The sequence below is a fragment of the Euleptes europaea genome, chromosome 21 (genome assembly GCF_029931775.1).
Source record: "Euleptes europaea isolate rEulEur1 chromosome 21, rEulEur1.hap1, whole genome shotgun sequence".
Lineage (NCBI taxonomy): Eukaryota > Metazoa > Chordata > Lepidosauria > Squamata > Sphaerodactylidae > Euleptes > Euleptes europaea.
In genome coordinates, this window is record NC_079332.1 from 5,861,109 (window position 1) to 5,877,275 (window position 16,167).

Sequence of the window (16,167 nt, forward strand, 5' to 3'; positions counted from 1 at the left end):
AGCCATCTGGGAGAAGAAAGTGTAAGGCACGAGGAAATAGGGAAGCCAGGAAGCGTGTTTCTTTTCTGTGTAGAGAGTCTCTCCCTTCCGCATTTTGGGACCCACACAATGGTCAAGGCTGTTTTGCAAAACATCTTCGAAAGCTGCAGTTGACTGCGACTAGAACCAGCGTGGTGTAGTGGTTAAGAGCGGTGGTTTGGAGCGGTGCTCTGATCTGGAGAACCGGGTTTGATTCCCCACTCCTCCACGTGAGCGGCGGAGGCTAATCTGGTGAACTGGAATTGCTTCCCCACTCCTACACACGAAGCCAGCTGGGTGACCTTGGGCAAGTCACAGCTCTCTCAGCCCCACCTACTTCAGAGGGTGTTTGTTGTGGGGAGGGATGGGAAGATGATTATAAGCCGGTTTGATTCTAGTTTAGTTTATTGTTGTTACGGTCATAGACCAGCACATGTATAAAATACAGTCTTAAACCGACGCTCCGGTTTGATTCTTCCTTAAGTGGTAGAGAAAGTCAGCATATAAAAACCAACTCTTCTTCTCCTACAATCTCCCTTCAGAGGGGTCAGCAGGAGTGCCGCAGCAACTGTCCCCGGGTCCGGTATTTAAGCATCAGATTCAATATCTTTGTATGTGTGTGTTTGTGTCCCCCTTTCTTCAGAGGAGATTAAAGATCTGATCGACCAGCTGGGTGAGGGAGGGAGAAGCGTGCACGAGCTGCAGAAGATAAAAAAGAAACTGGAGGTCGAGAAGGACGAGCTGCAGATGGCTCTGGAAGAGGCCGAGTCTTCCCTGGAGGTGACTGTTTGCGGTTCCATTTGCCCTGATTTATTTAGCACTTCTGAGCCTGCAATGGTCAGCATCCTGGCCCTCAGACCCGTATTGCTAGGAGGTAGCCCACACCATCAGTGCAGTGAAACCTCCTGAGGACTGCAGTAGGATTCCCATCTTGGAGGACAGAGACTAGCCTCACCTAGTGGAATGCTCCTCCATGCAAAACGTTAGTGCATCAGGGAGAAGTGCTGAAGCCTAGCCATCTCCCTGAGGTGCTAGTTCTCTATGCTGAAGAACGGAAAACTAATCTTTGCTTGCTCCCCCTTTTATGTACCTTCCCTGGTCATTCTAGAGTCTACCATTTGCTTTAATATTCTGACCATCTGGAGTTAGCATCCCTGCTGTCCATCAGATGTTCTCTGGGAGTTCCCTGTCTGGAACATAATTCCTGGGCATGCGTTTGGAGCACGACCGTTGGGAGAGGGGATATGCCTTCCCCCCCCTCTATTAAGCCCCCTCTCCCTGTATATTGTTATCCTGATCCAAATAGAGAGGGAGCCAGCGGGGTGTAGTGGTTAAGAGCGGTGGTTTGGAGTGGTGGACTCTGACCTGGAGAACCGGGTTGGATTCCCCACTCCTCCACATGAGCAGCGGAGGCTAATCTGGTGAACTGGGTTGGTTTCCCCACTCCTCCACATGAAGCCAGCTGGGTGACCTTGGGCTAGTCACAGTTCTCTCAGCCCCACCTACCTCACAGGCTCTGTTGTGGGGAGAGGAAGGGAAAGGTGATTGTAAGCCGGTTTGAGTCTCCCTTAAGTGGTAGAGAAAGTCGGCATATAAAAACCAACTCTTATTATTATTATTTCTTCTCCATTTCATGTGGTTCTCCCCCTTGCACATTGAAAGCATCATGTAAACAATACGCATTAATACCTCTTTCAAAAGCCTACCATCCAAGCCTCTACTTGTTCATTTGCCGACAGGTGGAAGAGAGCAAACTCATCCGCATCCAGCTGGAGCTGGCTCAGGTCAAAGCAGACATCGACAGGAGGATCCATGAGAAGGAAGAAGAATTTGAAGCTACAAGGTACGGAACATGGAAGGTGGGAGGTTCAAGCTTGGGTAGCCCCCCCCCCCCCATCCTGCACAAGAAGCCAAAACATACCGGAGAAAGTTTATTTGAACAGCCATCTTTGTGTGTAGTTAGATTTGAGTCCGGTAGCATCGTAGAGACCAACAAGATCTTCAGGCAACGAGCTTTCGAGAGTCAAAGCTCCCTTCGTCAGAAAGCTCATACCCCAAAAATCTTGTGGTCTCTAAGGGGAGGGGCTGTGGTAGAGCATCTGCTTGGCATGCAGAAGGTCCCAGGTTCAATCCCCAGCATCTCCAGTTAAAGGGACTAGGCAAGTAGGTGGTGTGAAAGACCTCCGCCTGAGACCCTGGAGAGCTGCTGCCGGTCAGAGTAGACAATACTGACTTTGACGGACCAGGAGTCTGATTCAGTATAAGGCAGCTTCATGTGCTATTGTACTCGAGACTTGCCATTCTACTACAGACCAACACAGCTGCCCTCTGAAACTATCTTTGTGTGTGCCCCAAATCAGGTCATTTAAGGAAAACACAGCTCCGGAAAACAGTTGGGGAAATGGGGTCGGAGAGGGAAAACACATGGGCGGAAGGGTTAACTGAGGACACCCTCCCCTGCCTGCTGCTTCTTGGCAGCAAACCGCACCCTCCCTTGGCTGCTTTGCAGCTGTTCGACGACAACCAGGACTCCCAGTCTGGTATCTGCTGCCGAACGTCTAGCTTGGCCTAGACGAGACCCACCCAGTTCTGAGGTGCTGTGTCATGTGACCCAACCATCACAACATGACTTCCGTCACTTTCCGCTGTAGAAAGAACCACCAGCGTGCCATCGAGTCCCTCCAGTCCAGCCTGGAGTTGGAGGCGAAAGGACGGGCCGAGGCCCTTCGCCTGAAGAAGAAGATGGAGACGGACCTGAACGAAATGGAGATCCAGCTGGACCACGCCAACAGGAACAACAGCGAGCTGGTCAAGACACTGAAGAAACTGCAGCAGCAGATCAAGGTGGGGCGGGGCGAATTAGCAGGGAAAGCGTGGGAGAGTGCCAAAACGAAAACGGCGCCTGAGAGAAACTCTTGCTGCCCAGGGCGAGGGGCAGAGCCCTGGTGGTTGTTCTCCCACGAGCAGGGCTGACTTAAGAGGGTGGCAAGGTCAGGCCAGGGCTGGTTCTGTCGTCAGGCCACAAAGCAACTGCTTCTAGTGGCACAGTGAGGGGGCCACGGATACACTGTTCAACTTGCTCCCTCCTGCCAGAGACCCAGAGTATAGGTGGTGGAGTCAGTCAGTTGTCTGACCAGCGTCCGCTCCGTGGACCTGTGCCAGTCCAGACCCAGCTGTATGCCCACCGTCACCCTTTGTATCGGCAGGACCTTCAGAGCCAGATGGACGAGGATGCCCGTCAGCACGAAGAGCTCCGCGAGCAGTACAATCTCCAGGAACGCCGGCTCAGCCTTCTCCAGACCGAGCTGGAGGAAGTCCGCACCGGCTTGGAGGGCAGCGAGCGCTCGCGCAAGCTCATTGAGCAGGAACTGGTGGAGGTCACCGAGAGGCAGAATGAATTCAGCGTTCAGGTGATCACGGGTGGTAGTTCTCCCTTCGGGAAGTTGGATTAGTGGACATTGGTACGAGTGTAGCACGTTGAACTCAGAGGCGAAGCTAAACAAACCTTGGCTGCATCAGCAGTAGGACGCTCTCGCACTGCGTCGGCACTAGGACGTACTATGTCGGCAATAGAACACTACTTTTTTGCAGCCGGCTGCTAACATAATTAAATTATGGGTTATATGATCCATAAACCCCCCCCCCGCCATGTCCGTTTTCCACAGGAATGTTCCTGCTGTATGAAGTTCCTGTTCCGTTCCATTACTTACTTACTTAAATGATATTGCTTAAACAGCCAAAAGCCACAAGCAGCATCACACTAATATAATCCCCCCAAATTAACCCTTTTTACATGTAATTACTGCCCTACAAAATTGAGCCACTAATAATGTAATTCTGTTATCTGTGCCAAATAGCAACTATTGAATAAAGCTTTGAAGGGAGAGATAACATTTATAAGGTAGGAGTTGCCCTAAATATTTCTGCCTCAAATCATCCCAACGACAGCAGTATAGCAAAATTTGTTTCAGGGTCTCTACATCCCTTTCTTGCATGCCCAGGGTAGTGCTGATTGCCACTTTGGGGTCAGGAAGCAAGTTTCCTCCAGGCCATATTGGCCAGAGATCCTGGAGGGTTTTTCTTGCCATCTTCTGGGCATGAAGTAGGGGTCACTGGGGGTGTTGGGGGGAGGTAGTTGTGAATTTCCTGTATTGTGCAGGGGGGTTGGACTAGATGACCCTGGTGATCCCTTCCAACTCTATGATTCTATACGGCCATCCCCACATAACGCAGCTTCTATCTGAACAAGGAATGCCTGCAAAGCAGCCTTTGGTAACCACAGACGAAAGTTCTTCTCCCCGCCCATTTCCCTTTTAAAAACTTTGCTCCCCTTTGCAGAACCAAACCCTGCTGGTGATCAAGCGCAAGCTGGAGTCCGACCTCCAGCGCCTCACCAACGAACACGAAGAGGTCATCAGCGAGTACCGAGCTGCGGACGAGAAAGCGAAGAAAGCCGTGGCCGACGTGAGTCCCATCCCTGGGTTCAGCACGGGCCTTGGGACAAGTTGGAGCCCCTTTCCGGGCAGGCATGAAGGGGCTGTGGCTTGGTGGTGGAGCATCTGCTTTGCACGCGGAAGGTCCCAGGTTCTATCCCTAGTGTCTCCAGGTAAAATGTAGCAGGTGATGTGAAGGACCATGACCTGAGACCCTGGAGGCCCCTGCCGGTCAAAAGCGGACCATACTGACCTCAATAGACCAAGGGTCTGACTCAACAGAAGTCAGCTTCATGTGCTCCAAGTCATATACTTCAGAACGAGCTGGCCGTAATGAGCGTATCTGACGAAGGGAGCTTTGACCCTTGAAAGCCGATACCCTAAAAGTCTTGTCGGTCTCCAAGATACTTCTGGACTTAAACTGAGCTGCCCTAATGATAATAAATTGTTGATGTTATGGGCAAGCCTTTCTGTCCAAGAGGATACACCGGGTGGAAATTAAATCCAAAGAGTTTCCGTCTAGACATTAGGAACAATTTTCTAACAGTTAGAGCGGTTCCTCAGTGGAACAGCCTTCCTCGGGAGGTGGTGAACTCTCCTTCCCTGGAGGTTTTTAAGAAGTGGTTAGATAGCCATCTGTCAACAATGCTGGTTCTATAACCTTAAGCAGATGATGAGAGGGAGGGCATCTTGGGCATCTTCTGGGCATGGAGTAGGGGGTCACTGGGAGTGCGTGTGGGGAGGGGGGAGGTAGTTGTGAAATTCCTTTTGACGTTCCTTGTGAATGATCGTGTCTTGACGGTCTAGTTTTACTCACTCCTCTTCCCTCCTAATTTCAGGCGACTCGTATGGCGGAAGAGCTGCGCCAAGAACAGGACCACTCCATGCACCTGGAGAAGATTAAGAAGAACTACGAGGTCACCATTAAGGACTTGCAAGTCAAGATCGAGGAAGCCGAGCAGTTGGCCCTGAAAGGAGGGAAACGTACCATCATGAAGCTGGAAACCAAAGTGAGAACACCTTCCCCTGGTTCTTTTCTCCAGCGGAGACGCTGGCTGCTTCCCCCTGCTTTCAGTAGTGGTGGATGAGAGATTTATGGAGAAGGAACATGTTCTCATCCAAGCGTTTGTCCATCCAACGGGCAGTTCCGCCACTCAGCTTGCCCATCTGCTCAGGGTGCTTTGGCCAAAATATTTGTCCACTTTGGGCCTGAGCTCCCGACAGTGGGGTGGATCCAGACAGGTTCTCCACTCCGTCTTGCCCAGCTTCCCTTCACATTACAGCTCTCGTCCCGCTTGACTTTTTGTCTGGGCAGATCCCATGATCCCTGACGTAATCTTGTTGCATGGTCAAAGGGGACCCCCACCTCCTTAATTATCAAAAGAAAAGTGGGTCAGATTCACCCCCATCCCCACCTTAGCCCCTTACCCTCATTAATCAAATCGGGCATTAGAAGAAAGAAATTATGTGTAATCTAGTTAGAAAGTATGCCGCATTTCTAGAGACATGCTCACAAAGTAAAAAACAAACAATAAATCATAAAAACCAAGGACTTCAGAATTTTTGGCCATAACACAAGCCATCAAAACAAGCCAGGGGCATTAAAACACCATTCAGCCGCCAAAATGACATCAATTCAACAGCCACCAAGCAAGAAGCAGATCATTAAAACAGTGTTAAAAGATGAAACCTCTCAGTCGAAAGCCGGAGTAAATAGAAATGTTTTGATCTGGCGCCTAGAAGCCAATAAGGCACCGGGCAAGCCTCGAGGGGTTAGGCCATTCCAAAAGACAAGGTGCGAACGCTGAAAAAGCCCTGTCTTGGTTTGCTACCCTCCTCACCTCTGCAGGTGGGGGTACACAGCGCAGGGCTTGGGAAGAGGATCTTAACAGGCAGGCTGGATAGTAGGGAAGGAAGCGGTCCTCCAGCCCCAAACTGTTTAGGGTCTAAACTGTAAGAACCAGCACTTTGAATTGTACATAGGAATTAGTTCTCTTTGTGGGAAAGAAAAGAAAGTACAGTATTTCACATCCGAGTATCCTTATCGCCATATCGTGGTTATTGAGAGGGCAAACCGCTCTCTTAAATTCTTTAAGAAACATTCCCATTTCAAACCTTCCTTCCTTCCTTTCTTTCTTTCTTTCTTTCTTCCTTTCTTCCTTTCTTCCCTTTTTCCGCCAATAACCACCCCCTTCCCCAGTGACCTCCTGTCTAACTTCCCAGCAGCCGACCTTCTCAACCTCCCTTTCCCGCTTTCAGATTAAGGAACTGGAGACCGAGCTGGACTCCGAGCAGAAGCGGCACGTGGAGACGGTGAAAGTCCTACACAAGAACGAACGGCGCCTGAAGGAGCTGGTCTTCCAGACTGAGGAGGACCACAAGACTAACCAGCGTATGCAGGAGCTGGTGGAGAAGCTGCAGAACAAACTGAAGACGTACAAGAGACAAATCGAGGAGGCTGTAAGTATCTCAGCCCTTTCCTTTATTGCAGGGGGTGGAGCCAGGTGGGGCTCTTCCAGAGCACAGCTTTTGAAAGGCCATTGGAGGTCTGATTGGCTGTCCAGATTAAAATAACGTCGCTTTGGTAGCAGCTGCCACCAGCACCGGTTTTATTCTCCCTCTCACTCCTGTTTCCCAGTGCGTTTTTAAAATTACCTCTTCCCCACCCCCTGCACTTGGACTTCCTCTGGGGGTGTGCATGTGAGGCTCCGCCTCTTGCTGCAGCCATTTTGCAGTTGTGCCTACCACCCTGTGTCAGCACTCCGAAGGTGCCCGCAGGCTCAAAAAGTTTGGAGATCCCTGCTTTAGCACTTCCCACCAGCAACCATACCCAGGGTCAGTTGTTGCTCTGGGTGAAATATTAGAACAGATTGCACGTCCCGTTCATTCCAGTGTGGACCATGGAGAACATCCCAGTCAGTTGTGCCTCTGGATTAGATCCGCCTGTCTCTTTTTCTGCCCAACTGAGGCAGCTGCCTCACCTGGCCGCCCGGTAAGGCCACTTTTTGACTTTGGGTACCAATTCAGCACATACTGGCTACCCAATACACAGACTGAGAAAACAATCGGTAACACACCCGCTTCATACATATAGCCTCCATGATGTCTGAGCCAGAAAGCTGCTTCTGCTCAAGGCCTGCAAAGATCCTTGCCGAACCCGTTCCGTCCAGGCCTGCTATCTTTGCCTTGTTGCCAGCTGCATGAAACCATTAATCTTTCTAACCAGTTCGCTGGTTTACATTTCTGCTGGAGATATAAGGTTCTGCCTTAAATTAAGGAGGATCCGTTCTGCTTTCTTCCAGCAGAGTTTTGGAGAAGTAGTTAACATGGCCATACAACTGTCTTCCTCTGAATGCCCACTGTCTTCCTCTGCATGCCGTTTTCCTCTGAATGCCCTCTGTCTTCCTCTGAATGCCCCCTGTCTCCCCCTCTATCTCTAGCCCAGCACTGAGCCTGTTCCCACTCAAGCAATGCTATTCTTCTTTTAACTCTCTGCAGGAGGAACAGGCTAACCAGAGCATAGCGAGGTACCGCAAAACCGTGCACGAGCTGGATGACGCTGAGGAGAGGGCTGGAATGGCCGAGTCGGCGCTAAACAAACTGCGCACCAGGCACCGGGTGTCAGCTGGAAAAGCTTTCACCTCTGTGGAAATCATCCAGGTCTCCAAGTCTTCCGCTTCCAAGTCGGCAGCAGAGGAATAGAGCCCGCCTCGCAACCTGCTGCCGGTAGGTGCGATGTTTCTTCCCTTTTCAGGAGGCTGGGAGGGGAGGCTCACAGCTACAGATAAATAATATGGCACCCCCTTTTAGAAAGAGCATTCCAAGTGCTTCTCGTCGCTTATCTCAGCGATCCTTACAACACCCTGACAACAGCCCTGTAAAGTAGGGCAGCGTTATTGACAAATCTCCAATAAATCTGGTCCTAGAAAATGGAACCACAGTGGAGGGAAAGGGGGGGAGGATAGAGGATCAGCACCAACTTCTTTTGGAACAACCACTACAGTCGCAGATACAAGTTATGGTAACTGCGCTACATTTTGGTGGTGGGGATCCACCCTGAATCCGATCTCAAAAACCTCCCAGTTTCTGTCCTGTTTGCTCCAGAGTGTGATACTCTCTTGGATTTCTCCTTCTTTTCTTATTCAGCCTTTTCCTCTGTCTTCCCACCACACCTCTCTCTTCTTTAACTGGGGACTTAGTGAAACTACCACAAAAAATTCCCTTTCAAAACTGCTGCTCACCAGCCTACCTTCCTAAGCTTTCTTTTGGTTTTAGCCCCACAATTTCAGTTTTATGGCGATCCTTTTACAATCGCAGTCTTAGTCGCTCCCACCATATGGCTTATTCCGTTTGGCTGCTTTTCTCCCCCCCCCCCCCACATGCTATTACAGTTAATTTTAAACCCTCGTTCTAAAAAGCCATGAGCAATTAATTTTGCTTGGGAGGGATATAATTTTTTAAAAGGAAATAATGAAAGGAAATGACAGGTAGGACCCCATCCTGAGACCAAGTTTAGAGTTGTTTCTTCACATCCCTTCTTTGCCAATGTGGTGTATTGGGTAGAGTATCGGGTTAGGATCTGAGAGACCCAGGTTCGAATCCTCATGAAGAAGAGTTGGTTTTTATATGCCGACTTTCTCTACCACTTAAGGAAGAATCGTACCAGCTTACAATCTCCTTCCCCTCCCCACAACAGACACCCTGTGAGGTAGGTGGGGCTGAGAGAGCTGTGTCTAGGCCAAGGTCACCCAGCTGGCTTCATGTGGAGGAGTGGGGAAACAAACTCAGTTCGCCAGATTAGCCTCCACCGCTCATGTGGAGGAGTGGGGAATCAAACCCGGTTCTCCAGATCAGAGTCCACCGCTCCAAACCACCGCTCTTCACCATTACACCACACTGGCTCTCAAGCTTGCCGGGTGACCTTGGGCAACCACATACTCTCAGCCTAACCAATCTCACAAGGGTCAGTGTTGGGAGGATAAAATGGAGGACTGGAGAAAATGTTGTAAGCTGATTTTGGGTCCCCAGAGAGGAGAAAAGCAGGGTATAAATATCAAAATGAATAAACCAGAACGGAAGTATCCTGCGGCCGCTTGGGCTTCTGTAAACCTGGTTACCTGCTGTTCAGATTAAAGATTAAAGGGTGCAGGGAAATGCTTCTGACCAAGCAGGCCAAGAGCAGCAGCTAGAACATCCCTGGCTGTGGCATGTTGCATTTTCTCTCCTGCTGTGTGTTGATCCCTCTCAAACCGATGCCCCTTCAGCATCCTAGGAGGGCTCCATTTGCTCTCTGATGCCCCACCTTGTCCCATTCCTCCCCCACCCCTGACCCCGGTTTAACTGTTTGCTTTTCGTTTACAGGGTGATAGGCAAAGCTTTTCCCGGCAGCGGCCTCTTTGCAAGATTGCTACCATAGTGATGACCGGAGCAGCCCAAGTCCATCAGAAAGACACTTGCGTAGGAGACAGAAGGAAGGCAGAAGGGGAAAGCATCTTGGCCTCTGGGGTGTGGGGAGAAGAAACTGGGGGGTGGGGGTCTGAGCATCTGCAATACGTGAGCTCAACGCCCCCCCTCCGTTCCTCAGGTCACATTTTGTTTACTGCTGAAGGTTGTAAGGACACTTTCTCCGTTGGAATGGGGGTCTGTGTTGTTGTTTTTTATGTAGTCGGTTTGCATTTTCATGTCAAGGACGGAAAATGCTGCGGAAGGGTTGACTTGAGCTGTCTCTTGTAAATAACTCTCTCCTACCAATAGTCAGAATGCATAGTCTTAATAAAGCTTTTATCACACCAAAAAGGAACTTGGCAAAGTTCATTCTTTTGTCACAAGCTGCTGGGGGGGGGGGGAGGAGAATGCAGCCCTTGTGCGTCCCATAACCGCTTTCACCTCCCACTACCACTGGCTGCTCTAGGGCAGGTCAAAAGTCTGTGGTTACCAACCTCCAGGTAGGGCCTGGCGATCTCCCAGAATTACAACTGATCTCCAGATTACAGCGATCGGATCCCCTGTAGAAAACGGCTGACTTGGTGGGTGGATTCTATGGCATTTATAACCCCGCTGTAGTCCGTCCCCTCCCCAAACCATGTCCTCCCCTGGCTCCACCCTCCAAAATCTCCAGGAACTTTCCAACCGTGAGCTGGCAACCCTACAATTTGTGAGCAAAGGGGCTAGGAGAGAACGGCAAGGTGAGAAGCATGGTATTCGCAACCTCACTGCTTCCAATTTTTGGAAAGGACGAGCATCAGCCCCAGGATGAAAGTCAAGACAAACATTTCACCATTGTAGGTCTTCTACTGGGCAGAGCCGTACTCTGTAGTGTTATATACCATCACAGCAAACCCAACCAACACTATATCATGTGTGTGTGTGTGTGTGTGAGAGGGTGTGTGTGTGTGTTAAGTGCCGTCAAGTTGCTTCCGACTCATGGCGACCCTATGAATCAAAGTCCTCCAAAATGTCCTATCTTTGACAGCCTTGCTCAGATCTTGCAAACTGAGGGCCGTGGCTTCCTTTATTGAGTCCATCCATCTCTTGTTGGGTCTTCCTCTTTTCCCGCTGCCCTCAACTTTTCCTGGCATGACTGTCTTTTCCAGTGACTCTTGTCTTCTCATAATTGACCAAAATACGATAGCCTCAGTGTAGTCATTTTAGCTTCTAGGGTCTGATCAGGCTTGATTTGATCTATAACCCACTGATTTGTTTATTTTTTTAAATCTTTTATGTGTTACCTTTTTTACACTTATAAATTCTCCCGTTCCAGATAAACAGTATGGCAGGAGAAGTTTAGAAAGGAGGATAATCTATTCTTTGAGAGCCAGTGTGGTGGAATGGATAGAGTGGCGGACTAGGACCCTGGGCGGCCTGGGTTCAAATCCCCCACTCTGCCATGGAAGCCCGCTGGGTGACCCTGGGCCTCGTCACAAACTCTGAGCCTGGCTTACCTTACAGGGTGGTTGTTGTGTGAGAAAACGGAGGAGGGGAGAACGATGTTCTAGGCCACTTTGAGTCCCAACAGTGGGGAGAAAAAACGGGATACGAATAACAATGAGGTTAAAAAAGCATAAAAACTGCAGCCTAGGACATAGTCCATTGAGAGCGAAATCCTATGCAGAACTCCTCTGGTCTATGCCCACTGAACTCAATGGGCTTCAGCCGGAATAACTCCGCATAGGATTGCATTGTAAATCTCCAAATTGCAGTTGTGTGTCTGTGGGTAGGGTATCTCTGGCTTTGCAGCTCCCACCCCTCCCCCAGCTGCCAAAGACGTTCCTGAACGCTGAAGCTGTTTTTACACGCAACTGCATTCCAGTTGTGCAGTTTTCAGCTGACCTAGTTCGCAAAGCTTTTAATCCGCAAAGAGAGATCGGGCGCAGAAAGAGGGCAGAGGCTGTCTTTCGCCCGGCGCCCTTCGGTGCCCAACTGGCGAGGTGTCTCGTGGTGAATCAGACGGCAAGCCTATGCATGCTGTCAGTTCTATTTAACACAGGAGTCAGTTCTATTTAACACAGTGGGGATTTGCACCTGAATAAAATGATGTAGGCTCAAGGCTTTTCAACACAGCAACACACACCAGATTTGGAGAAATTAAACTCATGTTGGTCATTTCACTCAAGAGTAACAGCTCCATTTGCAACAACCTGCCACTGAATTCTATGGCAGAAAGTTCCAGGCGCTGAAGGCGGGGTGGACTGAGGGAGAGCAAATAATAATTAGGATTTTGCACTGTTTTCATAGCACAAAGATTTAAAAAAACTTTCCTGGGAGTAAGCCCCATTGAATAAAACGGGACTTCCTTCTGAGACGCCCTGTTCAGGATTGCCCCATACAGTGCCATCCTAAGCAAAGCTGCACCCTTCTAGGATCATTAAGTAGGTTGAGAAGGGTGTAACTAGGGTTGCTAACTGCTAAAGCGGCCATTCTCTCCAGGTGAACTGATCTGTATCGGCTGGAGATCAGTTGTAATAGCAGGAGATTGCCAGCCGCTACCTGGAGGTTGGGGAACTCTAACCTGGGAACAAGCTTTTTATCAAAATATTGTCGAAGGCTTTCACGGTCCGGATAACCTACAAGAACCAATGAACTTTTTCATTGGTTCTTGTAGGTGATCTGGGCTGTGTGACCGTGGTCTTGGTATTTTCTTTCCTGACGTTTCGCCAGCAGCTGTGGCAGGCATCTTCAGAGGAGTAACACTGAAGGACAGTGTCTCTCAGTGTCAAGTGTGTAGGAAGAGTAATATATAGTCAGAAAGGGGTTGGGTTTGAGCTGAGTCAGTGTCCTGCGAAAGCTTTTTATCGCTGACTAAACATGCACAAGACTGCTTCGCTTGGCCCCTGTACTTATTTGAAGGTTATAATGTAGCTCTGGCATATCTGGGAGCTTTCATTTCACTTCTGTCTGATAAGGCACTGAAAAGAATAGCTTGGCTGTGTTTTAGAGGGCTAGGTGCCGTGTACAGCCAGTGGTGTAGTGGTTAGAGTTACAGTAGGATCTGGGAGAACCAGCTTCGAATCCCCACTCTGCCATGGAAGCTCGCTGGGTGACGTTGAGCCAGTCACTGCCAGCCTAACCTACCTCACAGGGGTATAGTGAGGGTAAAATGGAGGAGAGAATTATGCTTTAGGTCCCCATGGGGGGGGGGGAAGTCGAATTATAAATGAAGTAAGCAAATAAATTTCACAAAGTTTTATGCTTTGCAAAAAAATGCACACTAAACCACACAGGACTGGACAAATTTCCTGGCCCGGAAAATTATCCAGGCACCCAACCAACCCAGTCCCTGCAGCTTATTCACACAACCTTTCTCATTCTCCAGAGTTATGCTTTCCTACGGTTTGACAAGAATCATAGCATTGGAAGGGACCACCAGGGTCATCTAGTCCAACCCCCCTGCACAATGCAGGAAATTCACAACTACCTCCCCCTCATAAACCCCCAGCGACCCCTACTCCATGCCCAGAAGATGCCCAAGATGCCCTCCCTCTCATCACCTGCTTCTTGTCATAGAATCAGAGTTGGAAGGGACCACCAGGGTCATCTAGTCCAACCCCCTGCACAATGCAGGAAACTCACAGCTACCTCCCCCCCACCTCCATGCCCAGAAGATGGCCAAGATGCCCCATGAACTGCCTAAGGTCATAGAGTCAGCACTGCTGACAGATGGCCAGTGTCTCTTGCCCGCGCAGGCGCACTGCGCAGATCTCGCCCCATCCGCCCTCACCCGTCCCATCTGCGCAAGCGCGGCGAGAGAACCCGGGCGGCCTTTCCCACGCTTGGCGCAGGCGCAGTACGACGCGCAGGCCTCCCCCGCCCCCCGCTCCTACCAAAGGCCTGGGAAGGAGGACTTGACCGTTGGGACGCCGCCGCGCATGCGCAGCGAGGGCGCGAGGCGCTGGGGGGAAGCCGGCGCGCACGCGCAGTGGCTCCCAGCGACGGAACCGGGGCCCTGCTCGGACGGCCGCGCCTTCGTCCCTTCTCTTCCGAGCGCCGCTTGAGGCGGAGTCGCGTTGACTGACCAGAGTCCGCGATCCCCGCTGCCCCTTAAGCCCCTCAGGTGAGTGGACGGGAGGGAGGCGACCCCTTCCTGGGGGCGGGGCGGGGGGGGACGTGAGGGAAGCCCCTCCCCCACGCGAGGGATGGCGCGCGAGGGATGGAACGCGGGGGAGGGAAACGAACGAGAGGAGCCGGCCTAGCCCCGAGGCATTGTGGGAGTAGGACCAAGCAGCCACGCTGTGCAGTGGCTAAAGGGGCGGAGGAGGATGCGGGGGGGGGATCCCCGGGGTGGCCTTGGGCCAGTCACTCCTCCCCCCCAGCCTAAAATTATGACCCCCCCCTTCCTCCCCATTCTTAGTTGCAACTGAAAGTGGATCAAGCTGACGTCATACAAAGTCAATAAAGGAGCCCATCTAGGGTTGCCAACCTCCAGGTACTAGCTGGAGATCTCCTGCTATGACAACTGAGCTCCAGCCGATAGAGATCAGTTCCCCTGGAGAAAGGGGCCGCTTTGGCCATTGGACTCTACGGCATTGAAGTTAGGGTTGCCAACCTCCAGGTACTAGCTGGAGATCTCCTGCTATTACAACTCCAGCCGACAAGAAGTCAGTTCTCCTGGAGAAAAAAATGGCCGCTTTGGCCATTGGACCCTATGGCATTGAGGCCCCTCCCCAAACCCCGCCCTCCTCTGACTCCAGCCCCAAAAACCTCCCGCTGGTGGCAAAGAGGGACCTGGCAACCCTAAGCCCATTTTGCTTGGTGTTGTCTACTGTGAGTGGCGGAGTCCTCATTGAAAACTGGTTTACAACCTGCCAACCCCACCCTTGCCCTCTTCCTACACCGCCTTCACTTCTAGGTTTTGAGATCCCATCTTGTTATGTAGTTCCTGCTCTGGTTGACAGAGACAAGCCAACCTCTACTGCCTGAGAGTCTTTAAGTGGAGATGGCCTTTTTTGAGTTCTCAGCCATTGGTCATAGTCATAGTGTTGGAAGGGATCACCAGGGTCATCTAGTCCAACCCCCTGCACAATGCAGGAAATTTACAACTACCTCCCCCCGACACACACCCAGTGACCCTCAGAAGATGCCCTCCCTCTCATCATCTGCATAAGGTTATAGAACCAGCATTGCTGACAGATGGCCATCTAGCCTCTGCTTAAAAACCTCCAGGGAAGGAGAGCTCACCATCTCCCGAGGAAGCCTGTTCCACTGAGGAACCGCTCTGTTAGAAATTCCTCCCCACACCCCCAGTGACCCATACTTCATGCCCAGAAAATAGCTAAGGTGCCCTCCCTCCTTGAACCCGCATCTGCTCCCTTTCATGACCCCTTTCTCTTCTCACGTCTTTTTTAAAAAACAACAACGTGTTAAAATAGAGGACAAGGACCTGGCTACTTTTTGTTTACCTGATTGTGTACGGCACCATGTGTGGCAGTCACCCAGTACAAATAATATAGTCAGCTTGTACTGGACTTGCCAAAACCAAGGAGAAATTGAAGTTGAAAACAAAATGTCTAGTTATGGTATTCCCCCCTGTAAAAAATCCAGGTGGGACAAGGGATTCTTTGTAAAATGTTACTAATGTTTAAAGCAGTGATAGGGTGCCCTTCGACTTACCAAGTTTTAAATTCAAGTATTCGATCTGGAAGAAATTCTCAGAGGGAGAAAATTTTGATTACAATAAGCTGTTTTGTCTTTTAGCTGTTATGTATTGTACAACAGAAGTGTTTCCAGACCTAAAAAATAAAAACATCTAAAACCTTTCAGTATTCCTTCCTACTAAATACCTGCCAGAGAGTCTGCAGTTCAGTTTCCTCAGGATGTGATGTAAAACTCTGATTCAGATGTTATTTAAGTTATTAAAACATATCCTGCCTTTCCACTTGGTTCAAGGTGACTTAGAATATTAGCGTTACAATGAAGGAAGCTGGAATTTATTAACCTATAGCGGTGGTAAGGGTGAGATTGAGGGGCAGGAGTGAGTCACAAAGACCAGCTGTAATTAAAATGCCAGTGCCATTATTACTGCATTTCCATTTTATTGCTTTTTTCACAATAATGTCCTTTTGGGAAAACTATTTCTTTGAGATCACACATATTTACGTTTGATTAACACTGTTAATAAATAGACCAGCTATTCTTCACAGCTGCTGATGCATTTATTTAAGTTGGCACTGCCTAGAACTGAGGACAAGGTGTCTTCTTGGTTTTCTTCAGGTTTTTGCTT

General features: G+C 50.0%; 1 protein-coding gene across 1 annotated transcript in view; it reads left to right on the top strand.

Annotated features, from left to right (window-relative positions):
* Window positions 1-9,894, top strand: part of LOC130492703 (myosin-16) — a 45,813-nt gene extending 35,919 nt beyond the window's left edge. The window contains exons 35-43 of the mRNA XM_056866467.1: window positions 662-798; window positions 1,758-1,861; window positions 2,670-2,862; window positions 3,225-3,428; window positions 4,357-4,482; window positions 5,291-5,461; window positions 6,711-6,911; window positions 7,950-8,177; window positions 9,813-9,894. Coding sequence (XP_056722445.1) covers window positions 662-798; window positions 1,758-1,861; window positions 2,670-2,862; window positions 3,225-3,428; window positions 4,357-4,482; window positions 5,291-5,461; window positions 6,711-6,911; window positions 7,950-8,153 — 1,340 coding nt within the window. The 3' untranslated portion in view covers window positions 8,154-8,177; window positions 9,813-9,894. The remainder of the gene's footprint in view (window positions 1-661; window positions 799-1,757; window positions 1,862-2,669; window positions 2,863-3,224; window positions 3,429-4,356; window positions 4,483-5,290; window positions 5,462-6,710; window positions 6,912-7,949; window positions 8,178-9,812) is intronic.
* Window positions 9,895-16,167: the final 6,273 nt, after the last annotated feature.